Consider the following 18,416-nt stretch of genomic DNA (forward strand, 5'->3'; position numbering starts at 1 on the left):
ACTTTCTTCTGTGTCCGCCCCTGGAAAAAAAACATTCAACTCTCTTACAACTGCACTTATGAAATCCCAACTGTCCAGCCTTTAGCCCTCCATTCACCGCGACATTTCTGCAGCTACCGATCTGTTCAACCACACCCTCACCACCACCTTTGATGCCAGTCTCTATTCTCTCTCATCCTGACCATTACCCCGGTACGGCCTTCATCTTCACTCCATTAAATCCAAGGGACGCTAACTTGAACGAGTATGGCAGACAATTGGTTTAGCCATTCACCGCCAGATCTGGCTGGATACATAAAGCATTATCGTGTCCTGCTCTCGTCTGCCAAAATTGCTCACTATTCCAGAATCATTCTGGCTTCTATTCGCCATTAACCGTCTTCTTAAACCCCTCTCCCCTGACTCCTCCACCCTCACCTCAGACAACAAGGGTGAGGAGCTCATTGACTTCTTTGTCTCTAAGATTGAGACCATCCGTTCAGCTGCCACTTCCCTTCCTTCCCCTAGCCCACTGGGCCAAACTTCTTCTAAGGTTACCCCCTGCCCTAGCTCTGAACTCTCGATTTTCTCCAGTTTCTCTCCGATCTCCCCTCATGACCTCTCCGTGCTCATCTTGTCTATGAGACCCACCTCCTGCTCCCTCACCCTATTCCCACCAAACTGCTGACCACCCAACTTCCTTTTCTGGCTCCCATGCTAGCTGATATTGTTAACTGTTCGCTCTCCTCGGGTACTGTCCCCCTCTCCTTCAAATCTGAGGTCATCACCCCTCTCCTCAAAAAACAACCCTTGACCCCTTCGTCCTTGCAAACTACCATCCCATCTCAAACCTCCCTTTCCTCTCAAGTCCTTGAATGTGTTGTCACCTCCCGAATCCGTGCCCATCTTTCCCGCAACTCCATGTTTAAAACACTCCAATCGGGTTTCCGCCCTTGCCACAGTACCGAAACGGCTCATCAAAGTCACAAATGACATCCGTTGCGACTGTGACAAAGGTAAACTATCCCTCCTCATCCTTCTTGACTTGTCTGCAGCCTTTGACATGGTTGACCACTCCATCCTTCTCCAACGCCTCTCCACCGTCGTTCAGCTGGGTGGGACTGCGCTCGCCTGGTTCCATTCTTATCTATGTAATCGTAGCCAGAGAATCACCTGCAACGGCTTCTCTTCCCACTCTCGCATCGTTACCTCTGGTGTCCCCCAAGGATCTATCCTTGGCCCCCTCCTATTTCTCATCTACGTGCTGCCCCTTGGCGACATCATCCAAAAGCACAGCGTCAGTTTCCACATGTACACTGATGACACCCAGCTCTACCTCACCACCACTTCACTTGACCCCTCCATGGTCTCTAAATTGTCAGATTGCTTGTCCGGATGAGCAGAAATCTTCTCCAATTAAATATTGGGAAGACCGAAGCCATTGTTTTCTATCCCCGCCACAAACTCCGTTCCCTAGCCACTGACTCCACCCCTCTCCCTAACATCTGAACCACACTGTTCGCAACCTTGGTGTCATATTTGACCCTGAAATGAGCTTCCGACCACATATCCACGGCATAACTAAGACCGCCTATTTCCACCTCCGTAACATCGCCCGTCTCCGCCCTTGCCTCAGCTCATCCGCTGCTGAAACCCTCATCCGTGCCTTTGTTACCTCTAGACTTGACTATTCCAACACACTCCTGGCTGGCCTCCCACATTCTACCCTACGTAAACTTGAGGTCATCCAAAACTCGGCTGCCCGTGTCCTAACTCGCACCAAGTCCCGTTCACCCATCACCCCTGTGCTTGCTGACCTACATTGGCTCCCGGTTAAGCAACACCTCGATTTCAAAATTCTCATCCTTATTTTCAAATCCCTCCCTATCTATGAAATCTCCTTCAGCCCCACAATCCCCCCTTGATATCTGCGCTCTTCTAATTTTGCTCTCTTTAGCATCCCTGATTATAATCGCTCAACCATTGGCGGTCGTGCCTTCTGTTGCCTAGGCTCTAAGCTCCGGAATTCCCTGGCTAAACCTCTTTGCCTCGCTACCTCTCTTTCCTCCTTCAAGACGCTCCATAAAACCTACCTCTTTGACCTGCCCTTATTTCTCCTTGTGTGGCTTGGTGTCAAATTTTTTGTCTTTTAATACTCCTGTGAAGCGCCTTGGGACATTTTACCAAGTTAAAGGCACTATATAAATAAAAGTTATTGTTATCGTTATGATAATGTCTTTGTTTACTTATAGCTGGATTTTTAATGCAAGCTTTGAACCAGAGTAAGCCTCTGATGATTCTCTAACAATTTATTTAAGATATTCGAACAATTGATTGGCTTGTCATTCAACCAATTGAACATAGTACAGTATTGTGCGCACATATTAATTTGTTCACACAGATCCTACTGAGACGAATTGTGACATTGTAATAGTAAAGCACAGTGAAATGCATCTTTTGGCCTTTAATTTATTCAGTTAGCTATTTCTTTACTTGGTCAAAGTAATCTAAAGTCAATGCAATCTTAATACTTTTATATATAGATATAGAACACACGTTTGGCTAAGAAATAGTGATATTTTTATGAATTTATCCAAAGTTCAATTAAGTATTTAATTAAATGGATACAATATCTGTTTGTAAAATTAATAGATTGCCCTGGACCTATTTAGAACCTATGGTGAAAAAAATCTTCCTAGAATATTGAATGGATGGAAATTGTATCCAAGCTATGTAATATAGTTACTGTACTAATAATTTTAGTTCCAAATATGTCTCCAGAACAAATTGCCTTGCTTTCTGAATAAACTGTGCAAACTGCCATCAATGCTGCAGATTCAGATTTAAAGACCAGTCCTCATTAAAAATTAACCAATTACCTACATGATCTTGCTTTTAAATGGTTCAAGCTGCAAAAAATAGAAGTTGTATTTTAAAACACTTTTAGCTGAGAACAGACTTACCGTCTTTTATTTTAATTTGATTTCCAATCTTGGCCCCATGTTTCTGCAGTGCAGATTCCTGGGCTTATTGGTTCTCAGTGTTTTTCTGTCTCCAGTTTAATATTTGTAATATCTTAGTGTCTTACCTGAGAAAATGGCAACATATTCTATTAAAAGGAAATTATTGTAATTTTTATTTCACTGAGTGAAGAACAGTAGTGACTTTGGTGGAAAAGCATTTTGATGCTATCCACTGTTGCTGCACAATGAATTCCGATGTTAGACAGGCTGTCGAGAAGTAATTGGTGAGCAGAGATGATGTGGTTCCTGATGGCAGGGAAGGGAAAGCCTAAGGAGAGAACCAACCTGGTCTGCTCTTGTGCACCAAATAGATACCCATATCAGTAGCAATGGCATTGGCAGAGACCTGTCGTCTTTCATAAAGGGTTTTCCTAAATAGAGGGTGAGTAACCAAAAACAATCAAAAGAGATGAAAACAAGAATGAAGCTGACAGATATCAAGGCCCCAATATTAACGGGGAGGGTGTGGGGAAGCGCGGTAGCGTGGGGAAAACCCGGCAAGATTGCTGCCGATCTCGGCGACCGCGAGTGGGGGGGGGACGTGGAGATCTGGCCGCGATCGGCAGGGGAGGGGCCGTCTAGCTACAATTGAAGGTCTGACCGGGAGTGGGGGAACTTGGTGCAAGGGGGGCTGGAGGAGCACTCCTGGCCCACAAGGAAACCTGAACAATAAATTTAAAACTTACCTCCTGGTCCTCTTGTGGTCCAGGATGCAGCTCCCAGTAGCTGACACTGCCCACATCTCTCCCCGCCCCCACCCTCGGCTCAGCCCTCAGCTTGAAGTTGCAGATTGGGTCTGCATGACATCATTGGAACTGATCTGCATATTTAAAGTAGGACCCCGCTTCCTTCCTGTGGCTGACCTGCTCAAAAGAGCAAGTTAATATGGGGACACGGCGGGAGGAAGTAGGATTGGTGGGGGTAACTGACTCGCATTATTTTAATCCAGGGTGGAGGCAGTTAAAATCGGTGCTCAAGTATATAAAATATCTAAGTTCAGTTGTGTTTGAGGATTTGATGTCTAGTATTCAGGCAAGTAGCTAGGTCCTATACAAATCTAAAGCCAAGTGATCTTATGTCAACAAAACATACAAAATTCTAAACAGTATCTGGCTCAGCGTTATCTTGGAATTCCTGTGTAGCAAAATCTTAAATGGGTATGTTAAAACTTCCCCTGCTATTTCTGGCAAAATTGCAAGAACGCTATGAAAGAGCAACAGAGCAAACATTTACTAAAGTACTAGGAAGTGTGACACAAAATTGGGACAACAGGAAGTAAGGTTTGTCCGCACCCTACAGAAGATCATAGATAGCAGGGTGGTCCTGGAGGTGGTCATGTGATCAACCCTCCAGCAATGCTTCCAACCAGAGTTGGCAACCGTTAGCATCAGGTGTGGTTCAGGGCCAAACTGCTCCCAGAGCAGGCCCGAGGAGCCATATGGCCTACTCCTGCTCCTACTTATGTTATCTTATGTTAAAAACCTGGCTCTACTGATTCCAGGGCTGCTGTTTTGGTGGTCTATGGGGAAATTCTGGTATTGTCAAGAAAGATCCTTATTTTTGTTTTTAATTAAAAGAAATGCAGTTGATGCTTTTGTACTTGTTTCAGAATGCTTCTATTCATTTACGCTTAAGTGGTGGCGGCTTTGTTCAATGCTGTGCCAGTCAGCCCCCCCACCCCAACTCCCTTTTCTGACGAAGGGTCTTCGACCTGAAACGTTAACTCCGTTTCTCTCTCCACGGATGCTGCCCTGGCCTGCTGAGTTTTTCCAGCATTTTCTGTTGTTATTTCCCTTTTTTGTGATATGACTTACGTGGAGGTAGATGAGGTAAAGCTCCTTTATCAGCTGCTGATGAATTTTGCCTGGCCCTCTCCCGAGCTACAGATGCCTGTTTCCCTACTACACAGCAATAATCCAACCTCCCCATACCATAAAACTGCTCCATGCCACCTGAAATAAAAATAGGAGCCTCACATTCAAACCAGCACCCTTCTCCTATTCCGATACCATTGTTCTTCATACCCACACTTGTTTTCCCTGATACTCCACCTACTGCTTGGCACAATGATGCTGGCATCTTACCAGTTCTCTCTGAGGCAGACTGCAAGAGCACATAGACCAGTACTTGAGGTGCTGCTGCTTCATCCCAGTCATGGCCTAGCAGCACGAAAATATTTAAAAGGGTGTAAGGGGTCGTTTTAACGAGCTTATGGTGTGCTAAATCGGTTTTGATTTTCGCACTACTCGTGAGCGGTTTCGAAGCGCTCCCCCCCTCACGGTTCTAGACACTGGGCTTATTGCCAGACAATCTTTGTGTGTTGGCCCAACTCGTGACTCGGAAGACAAATGATCAGATGAGACAGATTGAGTTTTAAATCAAAAACAACCTTTATTTTTGAAAGAGAATGTACACAGAGAAAAATGGCAAGAATAAATGCAGACGAAAAATAACGTTTCTCACAGAGGACTAAATTATACACTGAAAAAAATAACTTTAAAGCATATAAACAGTTCTAAACTAGCGATAAGCTAAAAGCGGGGGTGAGGGAAGCGCACGGACACATCGAGGGATAAATCACACTCCTGACTTACAAATACCCTTAACGTTACAAACCCTCCCGTTACTGAATATACCTCAATTATGTCAGTTAGGTAGGGTTGGGCCTTTATGCTCACCAGAATTTCAAAACCCTTCTGGACCTTAGTACTTCTTGTTACGTCCGGGACCTCCGACCTTCCTTATGGGACCGGCTCCTGGACTTGCTCTCCTGTACAAACTTTGGAAGTCCTCCGAAATCCTCGAGCCGTTTTCTGTTCCGCATGGTCCTCGAACTCCTGATGGTAACTGGACTTGGACTTCACAGTGTGAACCGTCTCCGGAGGAGTCTTCCTTACTCTGGTCGAATCTTAGACTGACTTGCTGACGATTTACCTGAACGGTTATACTCTTTTCTGGCCCTAATCTTGGTGCCAAATCAACCGTTTTCCTTTGTTAAGGTTGCTTTAACAAAAGCAAGCACATTAATTTTAACTGCTCGCAAATCGAACTAATGGGAATCCGTTTAGTGTCCCTCCGTTTGTGTGTGCTCAGCGGTTTCTGAGATCGGTTACCGCTCTGCCAGCGATTAGCGCACCTCCAGGTGCTAATAGTTTTGTTTACTGCTGTAACCACATTACAATATCAAAAACAGTAAGGTTCTGGATTCTTCTAATCGATGATGACTCAGACTGCTGTTAGGTACTGTGTGTGTGTCCTTTTGAACTGGGCCATGAGAACTGCCAACTCCATTCTGTGTTCTCACAATGTGGCCACTTCAGGGGCCCTACCCGTATACTGTATTTCATGGATTTTTGCGAATCCTACAGGGTCATACCATTTTATTAAAGGAGAAGACCACAGCAATGAAAGAACACAACTTTTGGTGGATGTGCTTAATTTCAGAACTCAGCAATACGCAACTGCAGCTGCCACGTTGAATATTTGATGTAACAATCACCAAAAAAATTCCTCAAAAAAGTGATTTCTTTTCCGACCTTTCCATTGTGCAAGCCCCTTTACGGTGAAGGCCACCTTTAAAGCTCAAGATGCACCCAGAGCTCCTCCTTTCTATGTGGCTGCAGCCAATACTGGGCCCATATGCATCTGCAGAATTAAAATCTGGTCCCAGAGGAAATTTGGGCTTTCAACTCCTGACCCCCACAGAGTGCACGCCCTGTGCGCTTTGCATTAATTCCTGTCAAACAGCACTGGGAGAGGAAGGATTGTTCTTCTGGGTTTTGTGTGAAATTAACCTGTGCTATTAAAAATAATTTTGTCTTGTGGAAAGCAACTCGAGGTCTCGTATCAATATTTTCTATATTTTGTAAAAGGCACTTTTAAAACTTATCCTACCTTGGCCATTGGTTGTCAGTGGGAATAGCTGCACTGATCTGTTAGATTAAAACTGATGGATCGGTACTGGTACCTAAAAATGATGATGAAAGGAGAATCAGGATTGGTCTGTATGTTGTGCAGGTATTGTTCAGTCTGAAATACTTACACTTAAGTTACCTGCTCTCTTTTTTCAATAATAGGAACAAGAGCTCCATCATATGCTGGAGCAATTCCGACTGGCAAGCAATCAGGCTGAGAACTGGGAGCATAAGGCCCATCAGGCAGAGGGAGAGAGCAGTTCAATTCGACTGGAGCTCCTGTCTGTAGACACAGAGAGACGACATCTTGAGGAAAGAGTGGTCAAGCTAGAAAGGGAAATACAGGAGGTATTAGATGTGAATAAAGTCTGTAAAACTAAAAATTTAATTTTATACATAACAGCTAGTATCCTATGAGGTCATTTTAAGTAATACAGCAACCATGCGAAGAGAAGTCATCTGAAAGTGCTTATGATGTAAAATTAACAGCCTCCTTTGAAGGACTCTTCCATGCATTTCAGAAATAGGTGTTCACCAGCATCAAATGGCAGGATCCTCTTAGCATCCACAAACATACACAAATTTCACATAGTTGATCAGTTTTAAAACAAATCAGAAGGCATCTTTCTCTTTTTAAACTGTCACTGCTGAGCAAAGTAGAATTCAGTGGGAATTCCATTAAAAAGACACACTGCTCCCAACTGATCATGAAAAGGCCAATAAATCAGTCTTGGCTAACGTGAGGTGGCATTCTCCTGGAGTTTGATTGGCTAGTAAGGCTAGTGACACGCAACAAATCTCTTTCATTATAAGCTATTGGTTTTCCCCTAAATTTTTTTCTAGCATGTTTAGCCTGCCACCTGACTTAGGATGCCGCTACAGGAGCTGCTCAGTGGTAGGCCCAGGGGCATCATTGCCCTGACCACAGTGCCGGCAGGAACGGGGCGAAAGGTCATTCCCCACCATTTTTGGGGAAGCACCGCCCCATTTCTGCTGGACAGGAGGCCTGAAAGTTCAGCCCAAATCTTTATACAGCGGAGTGGGGTAAGATTACTGACTGCTCCAGGTGGGATTTCCTTAAAAGTTAATGCCCCAAGTGATTACACCTCATGCAATGTCTTTCAACATGCTACTGTATATAGAGGTTGACCTTTTATAAAAGAATAGTTTATCAAATATTTTTTATTTTCGCATTCACTTGCTTATAGATTGCGCCCTCAATTAACTTTCATATTATAGTATACTTTTGTCTGTTTCAATATTAGTGTGCCAAATGTGTGCATATTTTTGTGTTTTACTGTAAATTCTTCTAATTTAGCACGTGTCTGCCCAACAAGTGTATGAGAAAGAGATTTCATATACTGCTAAAAGCATGTCCAAACTGGAGGAAGAGCTACAACAGGCACAGGCTGAGAAATGCCATGTGTTAGGAGACCTGGCTTCAATCAGAGAACTGTGTGCCCAATTGGATTCTAATAAGGAGTTATTGTCGCGGCAACTTACTTCTAAGAATATGGAACATGAAAGGGTATGGTTAGATGAACTATTGTCTACACTTAATTTAAACTAAGATTTTTAAATATATTAATTTATAAAATGACTATATAACAGTCAAGAACTGTGTATATGTATATATATAGATAAAATCATTAGTTATTTGTGTGTGTTTCCTGCTTTTGTGGACCCATGTCCTTAAATATAGTATACCCAGATGGTAACATTTTAGTACTTCCACTTCAGTCACTATTTGTTATACCTTTGGAGAAGCAGGTCAAGAGCACATTACAAAACAAGTCACCTTCAAAACTATCATTTAAATTGATCTTAAAATTGTACATTCTCTCAGCAGACTTAATATTGTTACCAGAGCCTCCATCATATACTGGATTTTTGCACAGCCATTCATGTTAGTTATTCCTACAGAAAGTCTAGCAGGATGGATTGTGAATATATTGTAGTCCCTCTGTAGCAAGTTCTCCAAAATGGCGAGATAGAGTTTGCTTTGTGAGACGTTAGTAGATCAACCTCTAAATGAGAGCCATTATGGAGCTCAAGTGACCATTTTTCCTTGTAGCCCCAGGACATCGCTGCAGAAGTTCCTCAGGGCAATGTCCTAGACCGAACTATCTTCAGCTGCTTGCTTCATCAATGACCTTCCCACCATCATAAGGTCAGAAGTGGGGATGTTTACTGATGATTGCAGAGTGTTCAGTTCCATTCACAACTCCTCAGATAACGAAGCGGTCTGTGCCCGCATGCAGAAAGACCTGGACTACATTCAGGCTTGGGCTGATGTGTGGCACGAATGTTACTTGCCACTTAAGTGTCAGGCAATGACCATCTCCAACAAGAGAGAGTGTAGCCACCTCCCCTTGACATTCAATGGGACTACCATCGCTGAATCCCCCACCATCAACATCCTGGGGGTCACCATTGACCAAAAACTTAACTGGACCAGCCACATACATAGACTGTGGCTACAAGAGCAGGTCAGAGGCTGGGTATTCTGCAGCGAGTGACTCACCTCCTGACTCCCCAAAGCCTTTCCACCATCTACAAGGCACAAGTCAGGAGTGTGATGGAATACTCTCCACTTGCCTGGATGAATGCAGCTCCAACAACACTCAAGAAGCTCGTCACCATCCAGGACAAAGCAGCCGATTTGATTGGCATCCCATCCACCACCTTACTCCACACTTACTCCACTACCGACGCACTGTGGCTGCAGTGTGTATCATCTACAAGATGCACTGCAGCAACTCACCAAGGCTTCTTCAACAGCACCTCCCAAACCCACAACCTCTACCACCTAGAAGGACAAGGGCAACAGGCGCATGGGAACACCACCACCTCCAAGTTCCCCTCCAAGTCACGCACCACCCTGACTTGGAAATATATTGCGGTTTCATCATAGTTGCTGGGTCAAAATCCAAGCGCACCCTCCATAACAGCACTGTGGGAGTACCTTCACCTCATGAACTGCAGCTGTTCAAGAAGGCGGCTCACCACCACATTCTCAAGGACAATTAGGGATAGGCAATAAATGCTGGCATTGCCAGCGACACCCACATCCCATGAATGAAACAAAAAGTTAACATTCTTCGTGCCAGTTTTACCTGATGCAGAACTGAAGAAAATATTTACTTAGTTGCCTGATGCTTTAACATTGCCTTCAAAGACTTTCATTCCAGAGACTTGAGCGCATAATCTAGGCTGACAGTCCAATGTAATACTGAGGGGCGCTGCACTGTTCGAGGTGCCATCTTTCGGGTGAGATGTTACAACCAAGATAGATGCCCTCAGATGGATGAAAAAAATCCCATGGCATTATTTGAAGGAAAACAGGGGAGTTACCACTGGTGTCCTGGCCAATATTTATCCCTCAACCAACATCACTAAAACAGATTATCTGGTCATTATCCCATTGCTGGTTGTGGGAATTTGCTGTTTGCAAATTGGCTGCCGTGTTTCCCACATTACAATAGTGACAACTCTTCAAAAGTACTTATTTGGCTGTTAAGTAAGGTCATGAAAGGTGCTATATCAATATAAGTTCTTTTTCAAAATATAACTTTGTGATATCAAAGATTAAGGGCCACCACATTATAATGTAACTCGAAAGAGTTCTCTAGTCCTGCAACTCTCCCAAGTGAGCAAGGAAGCAATGTTTAGTCATTCTTTTAAATGTGAGCTGAATACAGTAGGAATAAAGCAAAAGCCCAGTGCCAAAGCATATTTAGCGTGGAGAACAGTTGAAGTTAACTGTTATGATAGCAAAATACTGCGGATGCTGGAAATCCGAAATAACAACAGAAAACGCTGGAAAAACTCAGCAGGCCATTCACACTTCATCAGAGCCATCCTTTGTTCCTTCAGTTGTGAGCGCCACCCGTTAGCGCCTTAAGAGGGCGATAAGTGGGGCGCTAACCAACTAGCGCCCGGGCGCGGCGATACCTGCGCCTCTCGCGAAATTGAGCGGACATTTAGCGGCGGCGCTAAACCATACCGCCCGCTCTCCTGCGCACGCAGATCTTGACGTCATTCCAGAGTGCAACGCCCTTGGGGCGCCCCGGACAAGAAATTCAGTGGCGCCCCCCTCCTTTCCGCCTGTCGCTACCAACGGCAGGTTGACTGGAACGCTTCCCAGTCGCTGTGGGGCTGGGGGGGCCGCTATTTAAAGGGGGCTTGTCCTGTCTTCTGTGTGGTAGCCATTTTTGGACCACTCGTTCTGAGAGAGAGATTTGCAGAGAGACAAAGGGAGAAAGAGAGACTTCTGCATTGAGTCAACGCTGTCTGAGGTAGTTTTGGCTTCTGACCATAACTTTATAGTTGCTTTGCTTTTTCACCGGCATAACTTTGATTGCCGACATATTATGGGGGCTGCAATGGATGGGAACGTCATGCTTCTCCATCACATTGAGAGGGCGCAGAGAGAGAGTGGCAATCATGGCCAGACGGAGGAGGGCCAACAGGCCTCGGTGCAGGAGACCTTACCGTCCCAGAGTTTTTCGACAACAGTTCTCATGTATCAATATGTCTGAGGAGCAGTGTTTGCGAAGGCTGCGATTCAGCAAGGAGGTGGTCACTGAGCTCTGCCACCTCCTCCAGCCAGATCTGCAACCTCAACTGAGGAGCAGGACGTCTCTGTCGGTGGCAGTGAAGGTAACAGTGGCTTTCAACTTTTATGCCACCGGCTCCTTTCAATCTGCTACTGGGGACATTGCCAATATCTCCCAGTTCGCGGTGCATTGCTGCATCCGTCAAGTCACAAATGCCCTCTTTAAAAGGAGACGAGAGTACATCTCTTTCTCCATGATCCCAGACAAGCATCAAGAGCGCGCAGCGGGCTTTGCAAGAATAGCGGGCTTCCCCGTGGTGCAGGGCGCCATTGACTGCATCCATGTGGCTTTGCGGGTGCCGCAAGAGAATGCCGAGGATTTCCGCAACCGAAAGGGCTTCCATTCCTTGAACGTCCAGTTGGTCTGTGACCACAGACAGCTGATACTCGCTGTCGATGTCCACTTTCCAGGCAGCAGCCACGATGCCTTCATCCTGCGCCAGACTTCTGTGGCAGACCTTTTCGAGGCCCCGCTTCACCCAGGAGGCTGGCTTCTCAGGGACAAGGGCTATCCTCTGTGCACCTGGCTGATGACCCTGCTCCGTTCGCCCAGTACCCCTGCAGAAGAACGATACAACGAGAGCCATCAAGCTACTAGGAGCATCGTTGAGCACACAATCGGCATGCTCAAGCAACGGTTCCGCTGTCTGGACCACTCTGGAGGAGCCCTGCAGTACTCGCCTGAGCGAGTCTCCCACTTCGTTGTGTGCTGCATGCTGCATAACCTGGCAATCCTCAGGACCCAGCCAATGCCACCGGGCCTTGGAGCACCAGCAGAGGAGGAGGAGGAGCAGCAGCACCAAGACGGGAGGGAGGCACAAAGTGCAAGGGCCATCCGTCAAAGGCTTATAGCAATTCGCTTCTAGGCTCCCTCTGAGGGAATGGCTTCTGCCATTCAAACAACCTGAATGGAACCATGCCGCAACCCCTAAGCCGGTCAAGGCAACAATGAGTGCAAAGAACAAACATGCACATTTTGAATAAAGACACTTCTTTATTTACAAAGCTGTGTATCCTTCCCGCATGACAAAGTAATAGAAAGAAACACACAAAGAAACAGTCAATCACATAACTGGCTCTCACAACCTGGAGACAATGTCCAAAACAGTAACAAAAATATGACCATGATCCTTGGCTTTCAATAAAACAATGAACAACATTTTGCCACACCACCTACTTCTTGCCCTTCGAGGGTGATCTGCTTCCCTTGCGAAATTGCCCCCTTCCCACCCTGCAGCTCCGCCGCACTGGGACCCTAGTGGCTGCAGCAAGGCTGGGGGAAGGCTGCTGAGTGTCAGAAACTGAGACTGCAGATGCACTTGAGGGATGGCCTGGACAAGCTCTGGGCCTGGAGGGCCCGGCTGCTGACTGCTCCAACTCTGCATGGGCGGCAGCAGTCTGTCCTACAGGTGGTGGCAACTGCAGTGGAGATGTGACAGTGCTGGCAGCAGGAATGCTGTCATCCTGAGAGAGGACAGCAACTCCCTGCTCGACCGACACACTGGCACTCCCACGGGGCAGCACTTCAGCATGCGGAGCAATCTGCGGGAGCACAGATTGTTGGCCTGCTGCGGCGCGGGGAGGGCCCCGGGGAAACCTGCCCGATCCAGCGAGGGTGACATCAGTTAGTGCTCGCGTGGCCTCAATCTGCGTCTGCATGAGACCAGCCACTGACTGCATTGCAGCACTTAGCATTTGCGTGGCAGACGCCTGTGCTGCACCGAAGTCCTGGACACTCCTTGCCAGTGACTCAATGAATTCGGGCATCCTTGCCACTACAGCCATGAGCTCAGTGTGCCTTTGCTCCGCCTGGGTGCTCATTTCAGCGAGGAGCCGCACCTCTTCTGCGCTCACTGTAGCAGGACTCAAGGCCATACTTCCCCTCCGGGGAGAAGGCCTCCGAGCTTCCCTACCCCTCTCGTGTTGCTGCAGCCCGCTGGGTCCTGGAGCTTCACCCTCATCAGACCATTCCCCCCTGCTCCCCTCCAGGGAAGGCGACCCAGTATGGGCATAGGCTGCCTCGGCAGAGGGTTGCGCTGATGGTTCGGCTTCCTCTTCCTCCTCGCCTTCAGATTCACTCCCAGTGGCAGCTTGAGGGCCACCTCCTCACCTGGTGAATCAGCATCTGAAAGCAGGGAGGTACAAGAGTGGCTTTAGCGTGAGGACAGGGTGGCAGCAAGGGAGGCATGAGTGCAGCGATGTACTGATTTGGATCGAGAGTGTCAAAGGATGCTGTTGTGAGGAACAAGTGGAAGGGGAGAGGTCAAAAAGGTGATGACCTTACCATTGCTGTCCAGAAAAGGGTCGGCATCTCCAGTGGCGACGGGCCCAAGCATCCGGCTTGCCACAATCTGGTGGACTCGCTGCTCCAGATCCGTCAGGGCTTGAAGGTGAGGCCGGCCGGCCTCCCCCGGTCCGTTGCTGCTGTCTCCTATTATGCACCAGCTTGCCCTGCAAGAAAAAGGACGGGGTCTGAGTAAAGGTGCAGCCATGATCTTGGCTGAAATGCCTCCCGTGGTCGAATAACCCTTACTGTATGCAAAGTGCTGAATGTGCGTGAGAGTTTCCTGAAAGGGCCATAGGTGTTGGAGGAGTGCTGGGCATTGGCGCTTTCAAGACCCTTTGGCCATAAAGCGAGGTCGAGATGGAGGGATGAAGAGGTTTCTGAAAAAGGCACTCACCCTGACGACCCGAGTGAGGTCGTTGAACTTCTTCCTGCATTGCACAGGGGTCCTAGGCACCATGCTGCTGGAGGTCACTCTGTGAGCCACCTCCCTCCAAGCTTTTCGGTACTCGTTGGGCAGAGGCCTCCTGCCACTCTCCGGGTACAGGAGAGATCGCCTGCGCTCCACCGCGCCAACCAGAGCCTCCAAGGCCCCCTCGCTGAAATGCTGCGCTCGCTCCCTGGCCCCCTCCATGGTCCTTGGCTGCAGGATTTGGCAACAGGTCTGTCCAGGCCGAGATTCACGGCTCCAATGCGCAGGGTGCGGCTGCAAATCAAGATCAACCCTCCCCTTTAAGAGCTGGCCGGCGCCAGCGTGTCTGTGTGCAATCGCTAACTGACAGCACCTGCGCTGCGCCTGCCCTCTGAGTTAGCGCCTCGCTCCTCCGGCTTAGCGCCTTAAGAGAGTTGTGCAGCGCCTGATTTAGCGCTGCAATCAGCTCCAGGGGCGAAACAGACCAATTTCGCAGTAGGTGGCGATAATTTGCGCCCGGCCGATAATTGCACCCCAAATGGGGCGATATCGAATTTCTCCCCCAATTTCTCTTAATGTCTCTTAATCTCTCCTGCTTTCTATCCTGTCGCTGATCTTCCCTTTTGTTCTTTCATCCCCTCCCCCTTTTCCCAGCCCCTACTTGCTTTAAAATCTATCCCCTTTCCTGTTTTTTTCCAGTTCTGAGGAAAGGTCCTCGACCTGAAACGTTAACTCTGTTTCTCTCTCCACGGATGCTGCCTGGCCTGCTGAGTTTTTCCAGCGTTTTCTGTTATTATTTTGAAGTTAACTGTTAATTGACTTGGCCTAGAATGCAGATTAGACTTAAGGCCCAAGTGTTTTAAAACTGTTCTGCAGTGCATTGTTGGTACCTGAGCATTGTTTACTTTTTGTAGCTCATAGTATAATTTCAAATCTCCTCCTGATTTCAACATAGATCTTTTCGACATGTATTTTTACTCTTTTCACAAAATAATTCCGGATGACTGAGGCCATTCAGCACATCTTAATTCATTCATCCATCCAGAAAGATCCTAAAGTTCTCCTCATGGTAGCATCCAATTGTTTCATAAATGATTCCAGTGTTGTCGCCTCCACTACTCGAGATGCCCATTCCACATGTTGATCGCTCTTTATGTGAACTACAATTTCCTCATACAATTCCTAAATTTACCTTTTATTAGTTTGAACCTATATACCCATGTTCTCCTCTTGCAATTTAATTGAAAATAATATTCAGGATTTACCTTTTCCATTACTTTAACTAATGTACGATCACCTGTAAGACACCTCTTTTCCAGGCTGGAAGTCCCAAGTTTTTAGAATCTTACCTCATAACTCAGAACTTTGACACTAGGGATCAGCCTTGTGGTTCTTCTCTACACTACCTCCAGTGGTTGAGTGTCTCCCCTGCAAATGTTACACCCCTGTTTAAAAAGAGAGAGGGATAAACCTGGCAACTACAGGCCAGTCAGCCTAATGACAGTGGTGGGGAAACTACAGGAAACTCTTTGTTATCCGGCACCAACGGGACTGGCGTGGTGCCGGTTGATCAAAAAGTCCGGATTACAGAGAGGTATACTTACCAAGGTACAAGAGCCCCGTACACGGCCACAGGTGCAGGAGCCCCGGTTACACGGCCACAGGTGCAGGAGCCCCGGTTACACGGCACTTGTGCGGGAGTCCCGGTTACACGGCCACAGATCCAGGAGTCCCTGTTGCACGGCCACAGGTGCAGGAACCCCGGTTACACGGCCACAGATCCAAAAACCTCAGTTACGCGGCCACTAATATATAGTAAAACTTACCTGAACCTACTCCTGAATTTTGCCGGTTAAGAGAGATTTTCGGATATTCAGGTGCCGGTTAAAAGAGAGTTTCCTGTATAAGAGACAATAATCTGGGGCAAAATTAATTGGCATTTGGAAAAGTATGGGCTACTAAATTAAAGTCAGCGCGGATTTGTTAAAGGCAAATCAGGTTTGACTAACTTGATCAAATTCTTTGATGAAGCTACCGGATTGTCGTTAAAAACCCATCTGGTTCACTAATGTCCTTTAGAGAAGGTCTCATCTGGCCTATGTGTGACTCCAATGCGCTCTCAAATGCTAGCAAGCCACTTAGTTGTATTGAAGAAAGGCGGCTCACCACCACCTCCTCGAGGGATGGGCAATAAATGCAGGCTTTGCTGGCAATGCCCACATCCTGGAAATGAAAAAACAAAAAGTTAAATCAATGATTTTTTTACTAATGAGATAGAAGTCCTGTAAAGGTTAAAAGGCCTCAAAAGAAATAAACCACCAGGAATAGATGGTATTTATCTTAGAGTGCCGAGAGAGACTAGGGAGGCGATTTGTGAGGTGCCAACACTCATTATGGAGTAACAACAGAAAATGCTGGAAAAACTCAGCAGGCCAGGCAACATCATTGGAGAGAGAAATAGAGTCAACGTTTCAGGTCGAAACCCTTTTAGAGAAATGAAACAAAAGGCAGTTTGGGGGCTGGGAAATGGGGGAGGGGAAGAAAGAAGAGACATTAAGAGATATTCAAGGTGAGACGAGATAGTAATAGGACAGGTAAAGAAACAGACTGGCTCTAGATAAAGTGTGAAATGCGAGTAATTGGATAAAGTGTAGGTTGCAATATATTGGGAACAGGTTAATGACAATGCAACTACATGCCTATTGGTCTTGCATTCTGTATAAAATAATGGAATTGATTATCAGGAGTAAATTTGAGGGAATGGACAAGAAATTGGCTGATGGCTAGAAAATATGTACTAATTTGAAGAGTTATGTCGGAATGGGAAATACTAGAAACATACATAGAAACATAGAAGATAGGAGCAGGGGTAGGCCATTCGGCCCCTCGAGCCTGCTCCGCCATTTAATGAGACCATGGCTGATCATCCAAATTCAGTACCCTGTCCCTGCTTTCTCCCCATATCCCTTTAGCCTTAAGAAATATATCTAACTCCTTCTTGAATATATTTAATGAATTGGCCTCAACTGCCTTGTGTGGTAGAGAATTCCCCAGGTTCACCACTCTCTGGGTGAAGAAATTCCTCATCATCTCAGTCCTAAATGGCTTACCCCTTATCCTTAGCCTGTGACCCCTGGTTCTGGACTCTCCCGCCATTGGGAACATCCTTCCTGCATCTACTCTGTCTAGTCCTGTTAGAATTTTATAATTTTCGGTGAGATCCCCTCTCATTCTTCTAAACTCTAGTGAATATAAGCCTAATCGAGCCATACGTCATTCCTGCCATCCCAGGTATCAGTCTGGTGAATCTTCGCTGCACTCCCTCCATGGCAAGAACATCCTTCCTCGGATAAGGCGACCAAAACTGCACACAATACTCAAGGTGCTGTCTCACCAAGGCCCTGTACACCTGCAGCAAGACATCCTTGCTCCTGTACTCGAATCCTCTCGCTATGAAGGCCAACATACCATTTGCCTTTTTAATCGCCTGTTGCACCTGCATGCTTACCTTCAGCGACTGGTGCACAAGGACACCCAGGTCCCGTTGCACTTCCCCTTTTCCCAATCTATTGCCGTTCAGATAATCTGCCTTCCTGTTTTTGCCACCAAAGTGGATAACCTCGCATTTATCCACATTGGGCAGATGCAGTATAATCACCCAACCTGTCCAAATCATACTGGAGTTTCTCTGCATCCTCCTCACAGCTCACACGCCCACCCAGCTTTGTGTTGTCTGCAAACTTGAAGATATTACATCTAGTTCCCTCGTCTAGATCATTAATACATATTGTGAAGAGCTGGTGTCCTAGCACCGATCCCTGCGGTACCCCACTAGTCACTGCCTGCCACTCGGAAAAAGACCCATTTATTGCAACTCTTTGCTTCCTGTCTGCCAACCAGTTCTCTATCCAAGTGAGTACCTTGCCCCCAATCCCATGTGCCTGAACTTTACACGCTAATCTAAAGCATATCGACCTTATCGAAAGCCTCCTGAAAGTCCAAATACACCACATCCACTGGTTCTCCCTTATCTATTTTACCAGTTACATCCTCAAAAAATTCCAGTAGATTAGTCAAGCACGATTTACCTTTTGTAAATCCAGGTTGACTTTGTCCGATCCTGTCTCTTATTTCCAAGTGCTCTGCTATTACATCTTTTATAATGGACTCTAGCATTTTCCCCACT

At 46.6% G+C, this 18,416-nt stretch overlaps 1 protein-coding gene across 3 annotated transcripts in view; it reads left to right on the top strand.

The window, feature by feature from the left end:
- cep135 (centrosomal protein 135) overlaps window positions 1–18,416 on the top strand; it is a 257,425-nt gene that overhangs the window by 209,849 nt on the left and 29,160 nt on the right. For all 3 annotated transcript variants that reach the window (XM_085970351.1, XM_085970360.1, XM_085970370.1), the window contains 2 exons: window positions 7,079–7,264; window positions 8,235–8,444. In XM_085970351.1, coding sequence (XP_085826477.1) covers window positions 7,079–7,264; window positions 8,235–8,444 — 396 coding nt within the window. The remainder of the gene's footprint in view (window positions 1–7,078; window positions 7,265–8,234; window positions 8,445–18,416) is intronic.

The sequence above is a fragment of the Somniosus microcephalus genome, chromosome 2, assembly GCF_052327205.1.
Source record: "Somniosus microcephalus isolate GS21.2 chromosome 2, FLI_Smic_1.0, whole genome shotgun sequence".
NCBI classification, from domain to species: domain Eukaryota; kingdom Metazoa; phylum Chordata; class Chondrichthyes; order Squaliformes; family Somniosidae; genus Somniosus; species Somniosus microcephalus.